Source organism: Cloeon dipterum, chromosome 1 (genome assembly GCF_949628265.1).
Source record: "Cloeon dipterum chromosome 1, ieCloDipt1.1, whole genome shotgun sequence".
Taxonomy (NCBI): Eukaryota; Metazoa; Arthropoda; class Insecta; order Ephemeroptera; family Baetidae; genus Cloeon; species Cloeon dipterum.
Genome location: NC_088786.1, coordinates 30,320,616 through 30,340,170, shown reverse-complemented (window position 1 = coordinate 30,340,170; position 19,555 = coordinate 30,320,616). Strand labels below are relative to the sequence as shown.

General features: G+C 45.0%; 1 protein-coding gene across 1 annotated transcript; it reads right to left on the bottom strand.

Moving 5' to 3' along the window:
* Window positions 1–1,144: 1,144 nt before the first annotated feature.
* Window positions 1,145–19,501, bottom strand: LOC135937805 (protein bowel-like). Its single transcript, XM_065481061.1, has 3 exons — window positions 19,363–19,501; window positions 6,844–7,653; window positions 1,145–2,925 (listed from the first exon to the last, which is right to left on the bottom strand). The coding sequence occupies exons 2-3, from the start codon at window positions 7,614–7,616 to the stop codon at window positions 2,097–2,099; spliced, it is 1,602 nt and encodes a 533-aa protein (XP_065337133.1). The 5' UTR covers window positions 7,617–7,653; window positions 19,363–19,501; the 3' UTR covers window positions 1,145–2,096.
* Between the last annotated feature and the right edge of the window lie 54 nt (window positions 19,502–19,555).

The window sequence follows — 19,555 nt, the reverse complement described above, 5'->3', positions numbered from 1 at the left end:
AGCAAGACACGACTGTGCGCGCAGAAATTCTATTCCAGCCAATGATACCGCCGCAATTAGATTTTAATCAAGCGTCTCGCCAGTGTGTAGCGTACGGCGCAGGAAAAAGAGCAGGGCCTCTTTTGAATAATAATTTGACGCGAAAATTGCTTTTTGTCGCCGAGCCGCCGCGTGTGTACCGTTGCTCGTAATGGAATTAAAATTTTCCATTATTATTTACACACTGCGCGCTGTGGCAAAAAGTCTGTGCGTTTTCGTGTGTGATGAAAGGCAGTACAGCCGCCGAGAGCAAAAAAAAAATAACACACGGCTGCAAGTAATCAAAGTTTTGTGGCACACACTGCATTGTGATGCGAGAATTGATTTTTTTTTTATTCACTGCTCGTCGCCGGCGAAATTGGACTGCTGCGTTCGGTTAATGAATGGCTCCGCCGACTAACACCGCTGATTGCCAAAAGTGGAGAGCCAATATCATTAGCAGCTGTATAATTAGAGGAAAATTCGTAATTTTTAATTAGCGAAAATCTATGCGCCAGGAAAACTATCCACCTGCTGCGGGGAAAGACGAATGAATGCCATTTGATGCTGGTTGTCGGGAACGTAAAAAAGACTGGCAAAAAATTAATTCCACATAATTGCTAGCCAGCTGAGTTGGTGTACGTAATTCATGTACGTTTTTGCGAGACGTCTTCGCTCGACTGCGAAAGGGTAATTTATTCAGCAAGAAACAAAATCTACGCGGGCCGGTCTGCAGAGCAAGGAGAGATGAAAAAAATTGAATCACTTCAGAGAGGCGAATCAAGCGGTGCAGCACTTTAATAACACGGCCGCAGGTGAATCTGGCAGATTTGATATTATCTTGCGCAAGCCCTGGTGGCAAATCAAAAGAAACCGGAGCTAAATACTTTCCCACTGATGTGTGTAAAATTTATTCCGCTATTGAAACCGAGCCCAACCCAGTCGAGATTTTCTTCCCCTTTTCCTTCGCCGCTGAGACGTTTTAGTGCGTTGCGTTCACATCGACATCAGCAGCCCAATTAATATGTAAATCGATCCTCGGTGGTCTAGTCCAAATTGGTATTAATGGCACGCATTAAAATGCAAAATAAACAGGACCATCAATATGTAAATGAAACGAGCCGGGTTTTTAATAAAAAAGCGAAATTTTTATTTTTTACATGTTCACAAAAGGGTATCAGAAAATTGTTTGTTTGTACACTTTAAAAGGCAATATCGTATCAAAATTTAATAACTTCTCTCAGCAGTAAACCTTATAACCACATTTTCTTCTTAAACTCTGGACCAACTAACAGCAAAGAAAATCGTTTGTATCATGGTGTGCGTCGCGCATGTAAAATTAATTTGTTGGATGGATGGATTGATGATGAGTTGGAAGAGATCGGTGTCCACGTCGCGCAGCTCTCGCTCAAAACCGACGACACTCAACTGCGCGGGCTGCAGCTCTTCTCGGAAAAAGACGCTTTTCCCTTGCGCGGCCAGGCTTTTTATGTGTTTAAAATATCTCCCTTTTTCTACTCGATAAATATTATGCTTTCCGTATTTAAGCAAACAATTAAATATAATAGAGGACTTCTTTGAAATGCGCATTAGTGCTCATATTGACACAAGAGCAAAAAAGGCACACACACACACATTTTTTACAACACGTTCACGTGAAATTCACGGTATATATGTACCTTTGCACGCACTCACGGTTTATGTCACACATACTCCGCGCACCGCTCCGAGAAACGGCATCAAAAGAGGTTGTTATTACATGCTAATTCTCGAAAACCGCATTTCGAAACGTACGAATGAGAAGTGTTAACGAAAGGCCTTTTTTTCGGTGGAATAGCGAGAGTTAGTAAAGTGATTGACAAAAATGTGTATAAAAATCTCTGGGGAGCCTTTTCTATGTACACGAAAATGGCGTTCCTACATCATGTATATATTTATAAATATATATCCTGAAGATCGGTGATATTTACAAAAGCTTTGTTTGCGGATCAGGTCGGGAGTGAGGCCTCAAAGGATGAAAACTTTGAGCGCGTTAGTCGTTGCATCAAAAACGTTTTTCAACCGGGAATGTGCGAGGGTCACTTCCGCATGATGTCCTCGATGGTGAAGCCCTGCAGTTTTGGCGGCGGGTTGCGCTGCTGCGGGATGTTGGGCACGCCGCTGTTGATCTGCGCCGGCAGCGGCGGAGGCGTCGGGGGCTTTGTACTCTGCACTTTGGCCGGTGGCGACAGCGCCGGCGGCGCCACGGACGTCGACGGGCCGGCGAGGTCGTCGGCCAGCTCGGACGGCCTCGCGTCGATCGTCAGGTTCTGCGGGCTCGTCTGCGGCGCCGGGGTCGTCTCCTCGGCGGCGGCCTCCTCGCTGGTCACGGTTGCCGGCTTGGGCCCGAAGATGCGGTGGCCCGACGGCCGGTCGAGGAAGCTGGGCCCGGCCGGAGGGTAGTTGGGCCGCAGGTAGGCCGACGGGGGCGGCGGGGCCCCCCAGCAGGCGGCCTTGCGCTGCAGCAGCTGCTGTTGGCGGAACATCTCGGCGCTGGTGCCCGGCCGGTCCGACGGCCCAGCCGGCCCTTTGAGGGCGTCGGCGCCACCGCCGGCGCCGCTGGGGACGCCTGGTGGCGAGTCCGAGGCGGGCACGTCGCCGACCGTGTGCGTGAGGGCGTGCCTGCGCAGGTCGCAGTTGCGCCGGAACACCTTGCCGCAGCTGGTGCACTCGTACGGCTTGTGGTCCGTGTGCGTCAGCAGGTGCGTCTTCAGGTTGGACCGCTGGTTGAAGGAGCGAGCGCACACTGGACACTTGTGAGGGCTCTCCTCCATGTGCAGAATCTTGTGCACGGCCAGGGTGCGCGACTGGCAGAAACCCTTGCCGCACTCGGTGCACTTGAACGGCTTCTCCTTCGAGTGAATGTACCTGCGAACAGACGATTAAACCGTTTGGTTAGTGAAAGTCCGGCTCTTTTTGTATTTATATGTATTTCCAATGGTTCGAGTACTTTTTGTGCCGACGCAATTAATACGAGCCGCTCGAAAGTGTTATTTTATTATATAAAAGCTCTGAGACTTGTGAGGCCGCCGCCGCCGCCGCGCCTTTCGGTTTTGCTAATGCGCGCTTGCGATGTGATATCGAAAGAGAGATGCTGTGTGTGTTTGTGTTGAAGGTGATAGCGCTTCATTAGAGCAATAGGAGACGGGTTTTGCAACCTGAGATTTTTCTATGAAGCGCGGCTTCTAAGGATACGCTTGGGAAAGTATGTTGTTTCCAAAGTTGTTTTTCGCCAGTTGATAAAAAACGAGTGTCAACTGCCCAAAAGAGCAGCAGGCTGATCTTAATTAGCATTCGCCACCGATTTTTTTTACTCAAAATCTTCGTACCGTGAAATGTTAGACATGGCCGAGTCAAAATTTAGATCTTCATAATGCTTACAGTTTGACCAACTGGCTTAATATCCTGATTCAATCTTAGGATGCCACGTTTTGGTGGTTTATTTATTGAACTCGTGTGGTCTGACCTGATTTGAACCAAGTTGAAAGATTGAAATCAGTTTAAAAATACCTCAATTTTAAGACAATTCAATGAAAAGGTAATTTTTATATTCTAAGAAAGATAGAAATTTCCTTTAAAGATTTTCTCTAGGGTCTTCTTTCATAAAATTTAATTGCATATCAAAAAGGTCACAAATTGATCGGTTTGTTTCGTCATAATTGGCCAATCTATAAAAAAACTATCGTGATTCAACGAAAACGGGCTTCAAAATTCGTAAAACGACTCCCATGTAAAGTTTATTAGGAACCCATTCCTTAAAATCCCCATAATTCAATATTACTTCCGAATTGCCCTTGTGATCCAGCATAAATTATTGAAAAGATCATGAAATAATCAATGAAAATCTCCACCAACTCAAACGTAGCATCCGAAAAATCTCCTTTTCATAAAACAAAATTATTTCACCCGTGATTTTTCTCGGCATCAGAAGCAATTACTGGCTTTGCACACCACGACTTTAACACAATCTCCCATGAAGAGCAAACAGCGAGGACGCAAAAACGAGATTCATCGTTGTCCGCCGAGTAAATTGAAACTGCTGAGTGAGCGCAATTTCCACCCAAACAAATTGATTGCGCCTGACTCGGGTTGTTGTGCGCCATCAAAGGCATCGTAATATCACACACATATCTCTGCATTTTCAACATACATCTGCTGCGAGCGTCAAATTAATCCATGGCCAAGTGAGAGAGGCGCGCAGCGAGAGAGCAGAAAAGCAGCTAGCTGCTATATCGCGTGTTTGGAGCGAAGAGCGAGGAAAAGATTGCGTGCCTGGCTCGCATCGGGCATCGGGCAGACCCTGGATGCTGCCGCGGCCCAACACACAGCCTTAGAAAAGGTGACGTCAGCCCTTCACGCCGGGCTTCAGAAGAAGAAAGAGCAGAGCCACAAGATAAATTCAGAGCCGCTCTGCTCTGAGTGAACACGATGTATCAAAAGCAGAAAGAAGTAATAATAAATGACCGTCTGCCATCTACATAATATATAAAGCAAGAGCATTGTCCTGCCCATACACTTAATATTACGGCCGTGCGTACAAACACGGCGCACAAAAGGGTTTGGAATGCCGGGCGGCGAATGGCAGCGCACCTAAAAATGTGTATGCAGATCAGATTCCGAGTTCGCGGGAAGGCGCTAGAGCAAGAAAGTATGTGTATGCTCATATGGCGATTGCTTCGGAGAACGACTGCGTTGGTGGAACGAGCTGATAATTAAATTAGCACGCTCAGCCAAGGCCGAAATTAGCTGCTGGGGCAATAAAAGTCAAAACAACGTCACAATGGAGAGAACTGTGTCAAAAAAGCTGGAGATTATTATCGCTTTGACGTTTTAATTCTTTTGCAACTGCCCGAGTAAATCCGAGCTAAAAACTTTTAAAAAATCATACCGTCACAATTTCTGGCAATATTTAAGGGATTCTTTTCGAGAAAAAGTGAAATCTGTGACGCTTGAAAAAAAATACTCAAGAGGCAACACAAAAACTGCCTAAAATTTATCTTGTTTATGGCAGAAGCTATAAATTCTGCATTTTAAAAATCGAGGAGAGCGTCAAAATGAAACCCATCCAGCACCTTCATGGAGAGAAAAGGGTCAATTTTACACAGCTCAGGGAAACGCTACCCTAATTGGCCCAAGGGCAGTCAGTGCTTTGCATTTGAGCGGCTCGCGTGACTCGAGACTCGAGCGCGCCTGATTGCGTTAGACTTTTCCTGATCACATCAGCAGCTCCTAGAGGAACTGGTGGAAAAATAAATTAAAAAATAATAAAGAAAAAACGCGACACGTTCGTGCTGTAGACGAGCGATTTTCCCCTCGTTTTAATATTCAGCAGGAGCAGATCGGTCGGCGCGGCGGCTCTCAAGTTGCACTTGAAACAGGACACCCCATTTACATCTGTGGGTCGGAGCGCGCGCGCCGGCCAGCATGCAATGGATGGTCCATTTTATTACACAAACAGCCCTGCGTATTTATGGCCGCCATAAAAGTGCAGCAGCATCGGCGTGTAATTAGAAATACACGCATATTACTCCCGCGATCGGCCAGCGGAGATAGTAATTTATGTAAGGAGAAGACGCGCGGCCGGCGATTTGTTCGCAGACGAGTGCACTCAAGCGAGCGGGCTAATTAACTCTCTTACGCCACAGTCGCAAAATGATACATCATGCGCTTTTCATTTTCTCCGCTTCGGCTGGCGCGAAAAATCGGCAAACGAGCCGCAGCGGGCGAATCCAAGGCCAGAAATTGGACTTGACGGCGATTTTGTGCCAATAAATGCGGAGCTCTTGGAGCGTTCCCTTAAAGATAGAGGTGTGTGCTAAATGGCTCAAGGCTCTCGTGGAATGAGAGCCCTTTGCCGCTCCCTGATGGTGCATTACGGCGCTCTTTACTGCCGATTAAAATACGTCGGCTTACAATGTTTATGTGAGGCGTGAAAAACAGGCCAGCGAGAATTAATTTTGCATTATAAAGTCTCGTAAAAAAGTATTATGCAAATAAACGCACGATCATATTAGAAATGAGCGCAAAAACTGCTAGCATTTATTTATTCGTGTTTCACTTTGCGATTTTAGCATAGCTCTGAATGGAATTGATGACCTCGGACTTTGTACTCTAAAGAAACTACTATATATGTAAATTTCATTTCAGTTTAAAAAGAATTATCCATTTTCAAATTTTTAAAGTTGCTGTAGAGACTATTTTTAATTTTAGCATCCCACATTTGACTCTCACAATCACTTGAACAAAGTTAAACATTCACATTCTGACGCGAGGTAGTGTGATTAACACGAGTGTGACAATTTGATTCGTTTATCTTTGCTTTGACTTCTGGGACTTCTGCAAGCAGCAACGAGATGCTCAAATTTCAAACCCGAATATAACATGACCTCTAAGCGTGACACGGCTAATCAGTCATTTGAAAAAGGATTTGTTTTCATTAAATTTATACATTTCAAATGTGCAATGGTTCAACATTAAATCCAAAATAATTTTAAAGGAAGCAACTTAACAATTCATTAATCTGCATGGTATGAATTTTGTTTTGAACTGAGGTTAAGTACTGTTGATTAGGTCTGCGGGTACCAAAACAGTAAGCTGTACAGTACAAAAACGAGTGACTCATTTTTTTGATAACTAATTCACTTTGAGACATCCATTTCTAATTTTTCCTATTGTAAAATGAATTTTTGAGTTAGAATAACTAAAATTGTCAATAGTCGGGTCTAAAGGGACGAGCAGTGGGCGGCTAGTTGTAGTTACGAAAAAGGAAAACATAAAATGTCTCACCTATGGTCCCGGAGGTGATCCTGCCTGCGGAAAGCCTTTCCGCAGATGTCGCACGAGTAGGGCCTCTCGTCGGTGTGCGTCCGCTCGTGGATCAGCAGATTGTAGCTCTTGGTGAACTGCCGGTTGCAGAACTTGCAGATGAACTGCTTCTTGGGCCTGGAAGCGCGGCCGGGGGCGCGGAGGAGCCTTCGGTCGAGGTGCGGGAAGACGCCGGGGAAGGCAGCCCCGCCGGGCGGCGGCGCGGAGCTGGTGCTGGGCGCCGGGGCCGAGTGCATGAGGCCGCCGGCCGCCCCCGGGGGCCCCGTCGGCGGGGGCTGCGAGTTGCGCATGGCGGACATGTGCAGGTACGGACTGGCCAGGTTCTCGAGCAGGCCGGGCGGCGGGCGGGGTAGCATGGCCGCCAGCATGGCCTCCTCCCTGAGGGCGAGCTCCTTGCGCTTGTCGGCCATCAGGGCCATCAGGTCGAAGCTCTTGCGGCCGTAGGCGCCCGAGGTGCTCGGCCCGGGACTTTTGTCCCTGGACGACGACCTGCCGGGCGAGTGATCGTGCAGAGAGCGCGAGGGGATGACGGGCACGAAGGCCGAGCTCTCGCCCCGGCCCAGGTGCGGCGCCTCCGACCGGCCGCGCCCGCCCATCATGCTCGAGGCCGCGTGGTGGAAGGCGGCGATGGCGTTGGCCACGGCCGACGAGTCCCGCCGCTGCCGACCCTCCGCACTCACGTCCTTGATGACGGACAAGCCCCCTGAGGGGCCACCTTCGTCGTTGATCGGCATCGCGAAGTTTCACTTGTCAACCCATCCAACAGGGTAACTGAAACAAAAGGAAATTCAAGTTGAAATTTTTGCTTTTGAAAAATCTTCTGAATGGTTAATTGAAATAAGAAATTTGGTTGATGCCAATGGCAGCAGATGCACTCATGAAGGTCTTACTTTTCATTTTAAATACAGCTACCAATGTGTGTGACGTACTATTTTTTTTCAGTATCACTACAGAACTTTTTGACCCATAATAGTGCCGAGGAAATTGCTGTAGTGATAAAGAACAATTGAGGGAGCTGCATTTAATTTAAACTTATCGATGAAGAATTTGTTTTGATTATTACCGATATTTATTTCAATAAATTTGTATTTTCCAATATTTGAGATGAATAAAAAAATTGTAAGTGTCCCTGCACCGCGATAGGTTACACTTTAAGACCAAAAAGACTATGTTATTATGGTTTTAAACAGAAAATTCATGGTTTAATGCAAAATGTGAAAAATAATAGGCCACCCCGTACTGAAAAAACAGTTCTGCGACACAGTTTGCATCCCTCTTCAAGGAGTGCGAGATATTAATAGGTTTAGTGTTTATCAGAATTTTCATACGGGAACAAACGCCTATACAATTAAAAGTTTGCAATTTAGGAAATTATTTTTGGAGACAGTCAATAATCAAAATTTTACTACCACCAGATACACCAAAAATGTATAACTTTGCATAATTTCTGGAACGTGTTTAAAGTGTACTGCGCATTTCAGCCATTTCAATAATCAATACAGATAGGTAAGTCATTTCTTACAAAATCCTTCCTATACTAATAACAGACTTTACGACCATACACTAGCTGAGAAATCAATCATTCCAATTTGTAATTACGACATCGGCTAATAGTTTCATTAATTTTTACTTAGATACAAGATATAAGGAAATCTATCTGTCACCATCAGAAAACATTATTCAACTCTCCTTTGCCCTTGTGCACATAGACCTTGGCAGCCCTATATTATATTTCTTAATCATTAAATCACAAATAATATGTAGGTTTGTATAGGTTCTATTTGTCGTAAAAATCTGAGAATTTTATTCAACATTTTATACGTTCCCTCAAAATATGACGACCAAATTACAATCATTGGAGCAGATGTTCTCGGAAATTTGCGTGATGATAAATTACTTCAGTGGCTGTTTTTGCAGGTGAAATTACACAAGGAAATTGTGAGCATCTCCAATTACCAACCGCAGCTCCGGCATAATTGCAGTGGGGAAAATCCGAGAGCCGATAAATTACCATACCGAGCAAAAAACAAAGAATTTTCTCTCTGCTATTCAACCGAGAGCGACAGTTTGTTTCTAACTTGCATTTTTGCACGCGTTATGGAAATAGATAATTATAGGCTGGAGAGTCACGGCAGCGTCTCTAGTGTGTCGTACAAAGCTAGATTTGTGGAAACAACGAACGCACTCCCTCGGCGTGGCTAGGTAACGCACCTAACTCTTTCTCTCGTGCAGCGCGCGGGCTACGAAACCTGAAGTTTTCGCCACCGGCGGAACAGCACGCCGACTCGTTTTTTGCTCTGCGCGCGGCCAGTCAGGTGGTTGGAATTTTTAAATCGCGTTCAGCACAGAGAAAGCTTGAATATGAGACATTATACCGCACTGGCCGATTGGAAATAAAATGTTTCGGAGCGGGACCACCGCACTCGCGCACCAATAAAGCCGCGCTCGCTCGCACAAGCCAAGGGTAACACGAAACCCGCCTTTGTTACACACTTGTGGAACAAAATGAGTTCGCGGCTGCGTGAAATAAATTACGTATTTTGTCCGTGCAACCCGACACCGTGCCATTATGCGAATTACATTTCGCTTTATTTGTGTCTGTGTGTGCGTTACTAAACTTTTTTTATTCCACACACAACTGCGTCTTTTACAACACGTCGCCGGAGCCAGCAGCATTTATGATTTTGACCTGCAACGCTCGCCTGTACTGGAACTGCGCTTTTGTATTATTAAATTCAGGCGTAATTTACGACCAGAGTCGTTTTACGAGCGCAGTTTAATTTTAATTTCGCCTATAACTGATTTCTCTCGCAATAATTGAATACTGGATAAACAAAAGGAGCTTGTTCAGCTTGTAATTACTCAAGGAAAGAGGTGCTGTGTCGCTTTCAACGGGCGGAGATTGAATTTAATTGATTTAGACGTAAATATGGGCTGTGCTCAGCAAGTCGATATTAATTATGCTTTTAATGACCTTATGCCTAGTCGTAAATACGGGAATTTATGTGATATTAAACTAGCAAGGTTTGAATGTAAATACTTTCGAGAAATTGAATCTGAACCACCATAACGTGAAAACCAGGGACAAACCAAGTAACTCCAACTCAATTAAAAGGCGGCTCTGATGCAAAGAAATTCTTATTAGCCACGACTCACTGTACCACAAAAATACAAATGCACGAAATAAATTCGCAATTTATTGAATCAAGTCTGGAGCGTGATTGCACAGTTCGGAATCTGCTCTCATGAGAAACAATTTTGCAGCTGAACTCTGCTGAATTTAAAACCGCAGGAAAATCTGGCCGCGATAAAACTCACTCAGCCACCATAAATAAGCTGGATTTTAATTAGAAACATTCCAATCGAGCAGCGGAATTCGTGATCGAGGAGGCCTTAGCTGCTGCTGGGAAGCATTAATTGGCCCGGCATTCTGTTTGCCGGTAAAAGCAGGGAGTATGCGGTTTTGTCCTCGTGCAGGAGCAAAAGCAGGTGTAGCAGTTCGGTTACACACTCTCGAATCTGCAATCACCGTCCTTAATCATTGTTTATTAAGGCTCGACTCGATTTCTCGATCAGATAGGCGGGCGAAATATGCGCGCACCAGCAAACAGACAGCTGTGAGTACAAGCTGAAAAATGCACTGCTCACGTATATTAACATGAGAGACGCTAGCCGTGCGGTCGGTAAGGAGCTAGTTGCTCTGAATGAGGTAAAAATGTTCGCGAGAGATCGCTAATAGATAAGAATTATGAAGTGGCCGTGTCAGTTTATTACACGCACGGCGTCCGCCCACGTTCTCTGCTAACCGAACGCAAATTTATTCCGTTTAGCGACGCGCTGCCAATAAATATGAGAGAGCCGAGACGCTATTGCAGAGTGTTTATATATACACACACTCACACGTGTGTCGCGGCTGAAAAATGAATGGCGACAATTTCCATTTATTCTCTCGCCCGCTCGCTCGCTTGCCGTATGCTGAGCAGGTTGTTTTTCTCTTTCAATGGACCAACAATTGATGATGGACCGGTATCGATAACGCGCGCGCGCTCCAAGAAAAACCGAGGTCAGAGGCCAGCATCCGCAGTGAAGAGTCATGCATGCGCGCGTATTTTTCACTGTATCGGAAGCTGCCATCGTTCCTTAACGAGCTGCATGCGCTCCCATAACTCGGCCAAATGCGCGTTGGTGCGTAACTAAGTGTGCAAGATACCTTTGTCGACTCACACATTCGTCAGAAGCAGATTTGAAAGACAGCGTTCGCTTAAAACTGAACAAATTTTAGAGGAAAAATCATTTTTTAGTCATTTCTTAACATATTGTTTTTACACTATTCATTTAAGGATGAGTACAGGAAAAAAATGTGAAATGTTTTTTGTTGTAATAAAGTTGAATCTCTAGCAATGATTTATCTCTTAAAATTAAACAATATCCAGTTTTTTGCAATTTTTGTGATCGGCAATGTTTTTTTCGTTTGATTTCAATTCCTCTTTTAAGCATTGAGCAGCTTGTTGGGGGAAATTCTCCTTGAAGCGAAATTAATTACGATTTTTAGTAGGAAGCTCTCGCCCTTTGAAAACTTTGATCCAATCTTCTCGCAATTTTACAAATTCTAAAAGTAGCTTCAACGAAATATTTGAAAATTACTTTAATTAATTAGTGCTGTTCCGATTTCATTAAAAATTAAAATTGAATGAGATAATAAGTGTCTTACATTCCCGAGAAAATGATTCCAATGATGAGCAATCAGTTCTTGAAATTATTTGATTCGACGCAAATTTGATCAGACTAAAGAAAATATTTTATATAACCTACGTGTTTACGATTGCAGCAGCGAAAATCGTGCAAAAACAACTGGAACGTATATTAGTCACGACTGCAATTTGCATTTCTTCCTTTCATGCACCCCTCTTATCACGCACTCAAACGTTTGATTTCGACGTTCACACGCTCTTTTTCCCAACAATATATATATTATATTTCGCGTGGCGCCAACCAACTGCATGCGTTCGGAGTAATTTACAATTTCGGCGGTCAAAAGGTCATCGCGGGAAAGCTAGGTAGCGCGTAACAATGAACGCGGAGGAAGTCAGTTATTGCTTTGATGTATGGCCCTTTTTCTCCCATACACTCTTTCTTATGGTATTACACAATAATGTGAATAACATTTTTATTGTACCTCCACCTACTCGGAAAGACGTGAAAAGGCGGCTTGTTAGAATACCAACCGAAACAGCAGCAGATTGTGTTCGGAGGAGCCGAAAAAACACACACGAGTAGTTAGTTGCTGCTGCTAGCGCACTTTCCAGTCTCATCATCATTATTATTTCTTCCAGACAGCGGAACTGCGAGATGCTCACGCGGAAAAACAATGCTTTTGCTGTCGAGCTGTCGGATGCGCGCGAGACGAGAGAAAATTGCAGCAGCATGGGAAAGTTTCGGTCCTTTGTTTATGCAAAAGTGTATTTTACGTGTTTTTGTGCTGTAATTAGGTGTAAATAAACGTGCTCCGCCTTTGTAATTGATAGAGATAATGACACGGATTGTGAGGCAGCCGCAGAGAAGCAGTTTTTAGACTCCTTTTGCAAGGTAAAATAATAGTCTTTGTTTCCTGTTTCTCATTTTGTAGAACTGATTTCATATCGTTTTTTGAAGTGAAATGTTTCGACAGCGATATCCTTGAATACTTTTAAAATATTTTATATAATCCGCGGGCTGCCCATCACAATCAAACCTCACTTTTCACGTGCCAAATTCGACACTGCACGCGTTTTATTCCGGAGTTGAGATGCCGAGCGAGGACCTACCCTGACGGCCTTGGTTTCGCATTATTTTCTAGCCATTTTCGTGTGTTACACACGTGCGCACTCTGACTCTGTCCAGGTCGGCGAGCAAATCAGAGCAGCAGACTGTAACAAACTCGGGCTGAACGATTTCGGGCCGAAATAGTTGTTAATTCAGGTCAATTCGATTTGCCTCCGCACGGCATCTAATTTCGAAACGATGAGTAAGCTCTTTCATCTCTCTGCAGCAGGTCGGCATATAAATACACCAAGTAGGAAGAGAAAAGCGGCGGCGGCGGCAGCGGCGGGGAATAAAAGAATGTGCCGTGCATCTCGCGCTGCTGCTGCCTCTCTGGTCCATGAACCTGAGATCGAGCTCATCATAGTTGATATCATAGGTGTGCGCGAGAGCAGCGAGAGCGAGTCGCTGCCTGCTTCAAGGTGGAAGCTGCGGCGGCGGCGTTTGCGGCACGGGAGGGGAGGCCGTCGCAGGGCGAGAGGGTCCAGGCAGACATCTTGGCCTTGGAGCCGCTCGCTCGCTTGCTCACTGACTCCTTCTCCATCTCCAGCGTCCGACCAAACAGGCTACCCTGAGCACATACACCAGGTCGGTCGCCAGCCGACGCAGTGCGTGTGTTTCACGGAACCCACTATCTGGAGAATAAAAGAGATTCCTGCAGCGCCGTGTTTTGTTTATACACACGCACGCACCAAACTGCTTTTTATCTTCCACTCGAGTGGAGAAGGAGCTTTTGTGCGAGAAGGTGCCTGCCTGGCTCCAGCCAGAGTAATTAGATAGCGAGGAGATAGCCCAATTTTTTCCTCCGCGTCTGCTCACCTGCTTTTCTAGATTTTGCACACACTCGCACACCGCCAAGGATGATTTTAATTGCACGCGGCTGCTTTAATTACACGCCCGTCGTCAAAAAGCGCGAAATTAATTTTCCTCTCTCAAGGATCTGCGAGTGTTTTTGCCTGTCGGTAAAAAAAGTCACGCTTGACTTTCCTGCTGCTGTCATTACCTTTGCCATCAGCAATTCAGCAGTCGGCACCAGTTGTTATGCTGCCCGTTTTTTTGTGGGAAAATCTCTCGAATGAAGAAAAAGCTGCACTGACTGTTCCTTTGAGAGGCACCTGCAGCTCAGCAGTTAATCGTCTTTATTGTTCGGCGGCAGGTATATCATTCCCCACAAAAGGGGCCACTGCTACCTACCTGCTGCTGCATTTTAAATCCTCCCCTCTTGAGCGCTGTAAGAGCGGTAGCCACCCTGAGGTAGCTAGCGGTCTGGCAGGTAACAATATATTACGCAGCACCTTCACCCCCCATTAGTTCGACAGACAACAACGCGGCCTCCTCTCCAGCCTGGCGCATAGAGGGTTAAAGGTTGCGGCCGTGACGAGCCTGCGAGTCGCTTTCCCAAAACCACTTACGACGCTTTTTGTGTCACGTGAAAAACCTCGGCGAGGGTTTAATCTGATTGAGAGGTTATATGAACACAGGATTTGGCACCTCTTCGGGGCGGAAATCGAAAGGTGACATGCTCCTCATATATGAGGGCTGGCCGGAATTTTACTCCTCTGTTTTTGAGTAGATTAGATCTGTCACACTAGCTGAGAGTGTGGCCGGCTATTGACTAGGTGAGAAGGTATAATCCGATTTATGAGGCGGGTGTCTGAATTCTTCCTGCGATTGGAATTCTCTGATGCGACTTATGCAACCAAGGATTCTTGTTTAGCGTGTTAAAGTTTTCTTAAGCACCGTGCGTTCTAAGTAAATAATCTTTTGGACATATTTTCGAAATAAAACTGATTTATTCTTGACAAGAATTAATTCAAATTCTTCTCGGTGCTCACTTTTAACGCGTTTTCCATTACAACTCGAAATTGAATTACACACGAGGCTGCGGGTAAAATCCCCAGCGGAGCACGTTTCTCATGACTTTTCGTGCCTTGAAAGAGTCCTTAGCGCACCCAAATTCTAATTTACGGCGGCGTGTTTCAAATTAACAGAGCCGGGACGTCAGACCGAAATGTGAAGGGAAATGGGAGTTGTCCAGTTAATGAAATAATTATTGGGTTCCACATTAAGAAAGAAACAATCTCCGCTGGGTCTGCAGCGCTCGCTGGCAGGGTCTGGCTGCCAGAGAAAGCACTTGGTCCCAAGACAAATGGGCGCAATAAAATCGAGGTTGCAGGGCAAGACTGGAGTACGATATTCCAGTCGCTGCACCCCTTGCCTCGCATGCCTGACCAATCGAAAGCTCCGATCTGCCTCAATAAACTGCAATTTAGTAATCAACTCTGAAAAATGGATGCAACCTCGTATTTCAAAGCCAATCTTGATCCAGAATAACAGTAATAAAGTTGTGTTTCCACCGTCAGCAGAAGCACAAGCAGCGAAATGAAAATTAAATTAATCGTTTCCAGCTGCATTGGAAACGGCGCTGCCCCCGAGTGGGTGTCCTATCCGCTTTTTACGCCATCACCTGCCAAAAACGCAATCTGTTTTGTGGGAGGAATAATACACGCTGGTGTATATAATTAAATCTGACCGAAGCCAAGGATGATTTTTGAGCTGGAACCCTTTCTTTCCTGCTCGCCGATGCCTGCCAGCTACTGCATCACAAACAGTGGCGTGGGCGCAGCTGCTTTTATAATAAAACAAGATGCATTAGACGCGACCTTTTTTCCAGCTGCTGCGCCATACAGATCCTGTGGCTTAATTCGTATCATCCCACACCTCTTTACTACCGTCTGGTGGTTGTAAAATGGAAATATCACTCAGCCGGCCGGTTATTAATAAAATGGCTTATCAGCCCCCGAAGTGATGATTCGGTTTCCTTTTCCTCGGCGGCAGCTGCCGACGCAGAAGCTTCTGCCGTGGGTAGTGTAAGTCACAGAGTGGAAAAATAAGACAAGTTTATTGTCTGCGCGCTTCCATCGAAGCCTCACCTGCCTTTATGCTCATTGTTTTCCAGCTCGGCGCTCATTTGCATGGGATGCAGTGTGTTTGTCTTATTGTTATTAGGCGAGTGTTGGTGTTGTTCGAGGCGAAAGAGACTTTTGCTGCACACGGTTGAATATTAATAGGAAAATTTGCTTTTTAATCATTTGCCTGTCGCGCCCGGCCGCAAGTATGGCGTTGTAAAATTGAAATTTTATGTGGTAGCGAGCAAGCTGTTGAAAAAGCAGCTTCGACTCCTGAACAATGCAAAGACCAAGCGATGAAAAAGCTCCATCAAAAAGATGTTTTTTCAGAGAGCAATTATTTTGAGATAGCCAATCAAATATTTCACGGATTTCAAAGGTAATAACAAGGCGATTCATCATTAATCAGACTGTCTCTCTTCCAATAAAGAGCCGATTAAAATATGCAAATTCGACTTGGATCCTCTTTCCTGCTTGAAAGTTCATCGTGGTCATTCCGAGGCACTCAGCAGATTTGAACAAAAATGCAAATAATCTTTTTGGTCGGTGCGACGGAGATAATTACGCGCACGCATCGCCGCAGCGGCAAATTGATTGGTGTTTGCTAATTGACGGCAAAGGAAGGGAGGCGAAGGCACTCCTTTGATCAAACATTAACGAAATAATGCGTCCCTGGCAGGCGTTGGGAATTATGATTACGGCCCAGAGGTCACTCTCCATTCATTTCCTATCGGCCTCTCAGGCTCGCCAGGCATTAAAATAAAAGAGACCTTTCGACATCGAGATGCGGAGACTTGCTTGTGTGTTCCTTTCCAATGAATGCTTGCGCGTTAGGCCCCTGAAGCGAAATTCGCTCTTAGGATTCCTCAGTTTACTATTAGATATTAAAGATTGGAATTTTTCTGAATAGCCAAATAAGAAGAATCTGATTTTTGTATATTGTTGTGTGCGGGCATAAATTAATCATCTGATGTACCTATCAAAATAAATTTAAGAAATTTGTGCATACCTTGCATTTGAAACTGACTTCCCTTTAAAGAATTTCAAAGGAGAAACATTTTATATTTTTTGCACGGTTAACATCCTGCGTTTGGGGCTTAACACACATAAAAATAAAAACACGCGGTTTGTTATTATCTAGGCGTCCGTGTCGCGCACACACCTTCTTTTTCCTCCGAAATAACGCTCCGGCAGCGCAGCAGCTCAACATCCTTTTGGGAGTGGTATGGGAGCATGCAAATGAGCGGTCGTGCCGCACACGAAGTGCCGGCTACCATTGTGACCTGTCGTCCTCTCGTCCAAATAATAAAAGGAATTACGTCGTGCGATACCGTGAGTGTGTTTGTTGCAGTATAATGAATAAATTATCCGTGGATAAGATCTCGAACACGGAAACTCCCTCCGAAACTATTAATATGAGCTGCGCGCGGAGAAACAAAAAATGCGCTAGCTGCGAGCGAGAACTCGGAGCTTTCGAAAGAGGCTGAGATTGATCTCTTGCGGTGAAAGAATTTTGGCTTTTTATGGAGCAGCGTGCAGCTAATGCTGCTAGCCGATTGGATGCCAATTCATTAGCTTGGATATACGAGAAAGGTGTGACTTTAGCACCAAGCATTAAATTTGCAAAGCAGTCCACTCGATTAGACGACGTTAATCGGGGACTGATTGATATGAATGGTCCGCGGACATTAAAAAATATTCCGGTTTTGGAGTCTCATAGGTGATAAAAATTGGACAGTCACCGTGGAATCGAGAGTTTAGAGAAGGTTTTTAATCTTTATTATTTATTAATTTATGTACAACGAATTCGTGTTTAATTTTTAGGCCTTTTCTTCTGTGATATAAACATTCTGATATTTTTACCCATGAATAACTGTTCCAAAACATTATAGATTAGGAAATTATTTTGATTCAAGCTCTCAAGCAAATAACCGATTGGTTCCAGTTTTGATGGAATTAGATTCGCTCACAGGCAGAAATCTTCTAAAATTTCATGTTATTCCAAATGGTAAACACACGACTGGCGAAACGGCTATTCCGAATCGCATCTGCCGTGGCATCGGGTGTGATGCCCAGCAGCGGATCAAAACAGTCTAAAAGCTGGCTATTTGAGGCAATTTCCCGAGATCGCAGCTAGGCCTCGGCTTCTGCTGCTTCCTCGGAGCGGCCACGAATTCTCGAAAGAGTGATGCAGCCGAGATAAATGAGAAGCATCGGCAGTCAGCGCGTGTTCCTTCTAGAAAAAGGCTGCTGTCGGTCGGAAGACGAAGAAGAAGAAGAAAAGTGGCACCTGCAGCAGCCGCAGGAGCCAAAGAAGTTCCCCACCCGCGCACCAACATGGCGGCCGACGGAGAGCACACACACACACACCACGTTGCATGAGTGGAGTAAAATTGAAAACGTGCTGCAAAACTTGTCTTTTATTTCGCTTCGGAGGAACAAGCAGCAGTGATTTTCTTTCGCTCTCGCTATCTCCGTCCGTATTTATTGCGCGCTGCACTTTTTCCACCGCACCGCAGCTCATTTCTCGCGGCTTCATAAACGTTGGCTTTTGTAACTCTATACGCGCGCCTTATCTCGCGAGCACCCAACAGTTTTATAATGTTTGCACACTCGTGTACAACACACGATTTGTCTTTACATAATCAACCCTGCCGAACTGCAGCTCTCGCATCGGCTGCACCTCTGGACCGGACGATTAAATTTCGACCAGCCATTTGCAATGGCCTCAATTCGAAACCGCAAAACACCAGACCGCTATGCATACATACACCAGCCTTTTAAGGTGCGTTTTTTGCATCCCGTCTGCGTCTTTTGGGGTTTGTGACCCCCGCCGCTTTGGGAATTCCGGCTCTCCAGCGGGACCGCTCACTGCGCTCCGTCTTCCAACACGCACAATGAGATTTTTATTTCCGAACTAATAAAACAACTCTCCAGCGGAGATTCTAATTTTTCGTCCACTCCAAAATTTCTAGCGCCGCTGCGTGAGTCACAATGGTCGAGATTTATACTTCAACACTATATCAAGTTTCACCGCGAGAAAAATAGCTGAATTTATAATCGGGAACAGCATTTGTGCTTTGTAAAACACACAGCAACGAGAATTAATTTTACGGAGAGCCAGCCGCGCTTAGTAATCGTGGCGCTATTCAGACGCGTGATTTATTATTTATTCCGTTTTTGTGTTTCTCAAAATCGTACGTACGTCTTTGTCAAAGGAGAAGGCGCAGCATTATGAGTTATTGGAGCCGAAACAATATCACGTAATTTTTCCTCGGCGCGGCCTTTATGCCTGGATATCGTAATTTTCGTAAGCTCAATCAGCGTTTGCGTGGACAGAATTTGAATAGGGCTAGTTAAATATGCATTTTGAAAAGAGTAGGAGGGAGTGGAAACACTCCCACTCGTAGATAATTTTTCAACAAAACTTATACATCTGGCTCTCAACACCGTGTATTTTTCAACGATTTATGAGAAAAACCTGTACTTAAAGAAAGTGCTATTACCTTATCATAGTGCAGATGAAATTTTTCTATCTAAAACTATGTTTCAAACGTACATAAAATTAAAGCGTACGCAATCATATGGTTAGCCAAAGCGGAAATCAACTGTTTCAAAATTAGTTGAGTTTTATCATTGAAAAAAAATTATAGCCGTAGAAAAAATATTTTTTAGCAAGTGCTCAGTTAACATTTAAAAACTAAATTCCACAGGGTTTTTGATTTTGATTTTCATCAATTAAATGGAGCAAAATCTTTGGAACCAGACTCACCACGGCTGGAGGTGGGAAATCCCTTTTGATCGGTCCTTTGGAATCCTTTGCGCACAAAAATCCAAACGCACCGCAAAATTCACTGAATCACTGGTCCGTCGCGTTCGGCGTCAGCTCAGCATCTGAAGCGCCGCGCATTCCTGAGGCCCCTCCGAGAAAGGGCCGCCTCCTCCTCCTCTCCGTCCGCTCCCCA

Coding starts and splice junctions, on each gene's coding strand:
- LOC135937805 (XM_065481061.1), bottom strand. CDS start 7,616: ATGCCGATCAACGACGAAGGTGGCCCCTCAGGGGGCTTGTCCGTCATC. Junction 2,926..6,843: donor GATCACCTCCGGGACCATAG/GTGAGACATTTT, acceptor GTCTGTTCGCAG/GTACATTCACTCGAAGGAGA.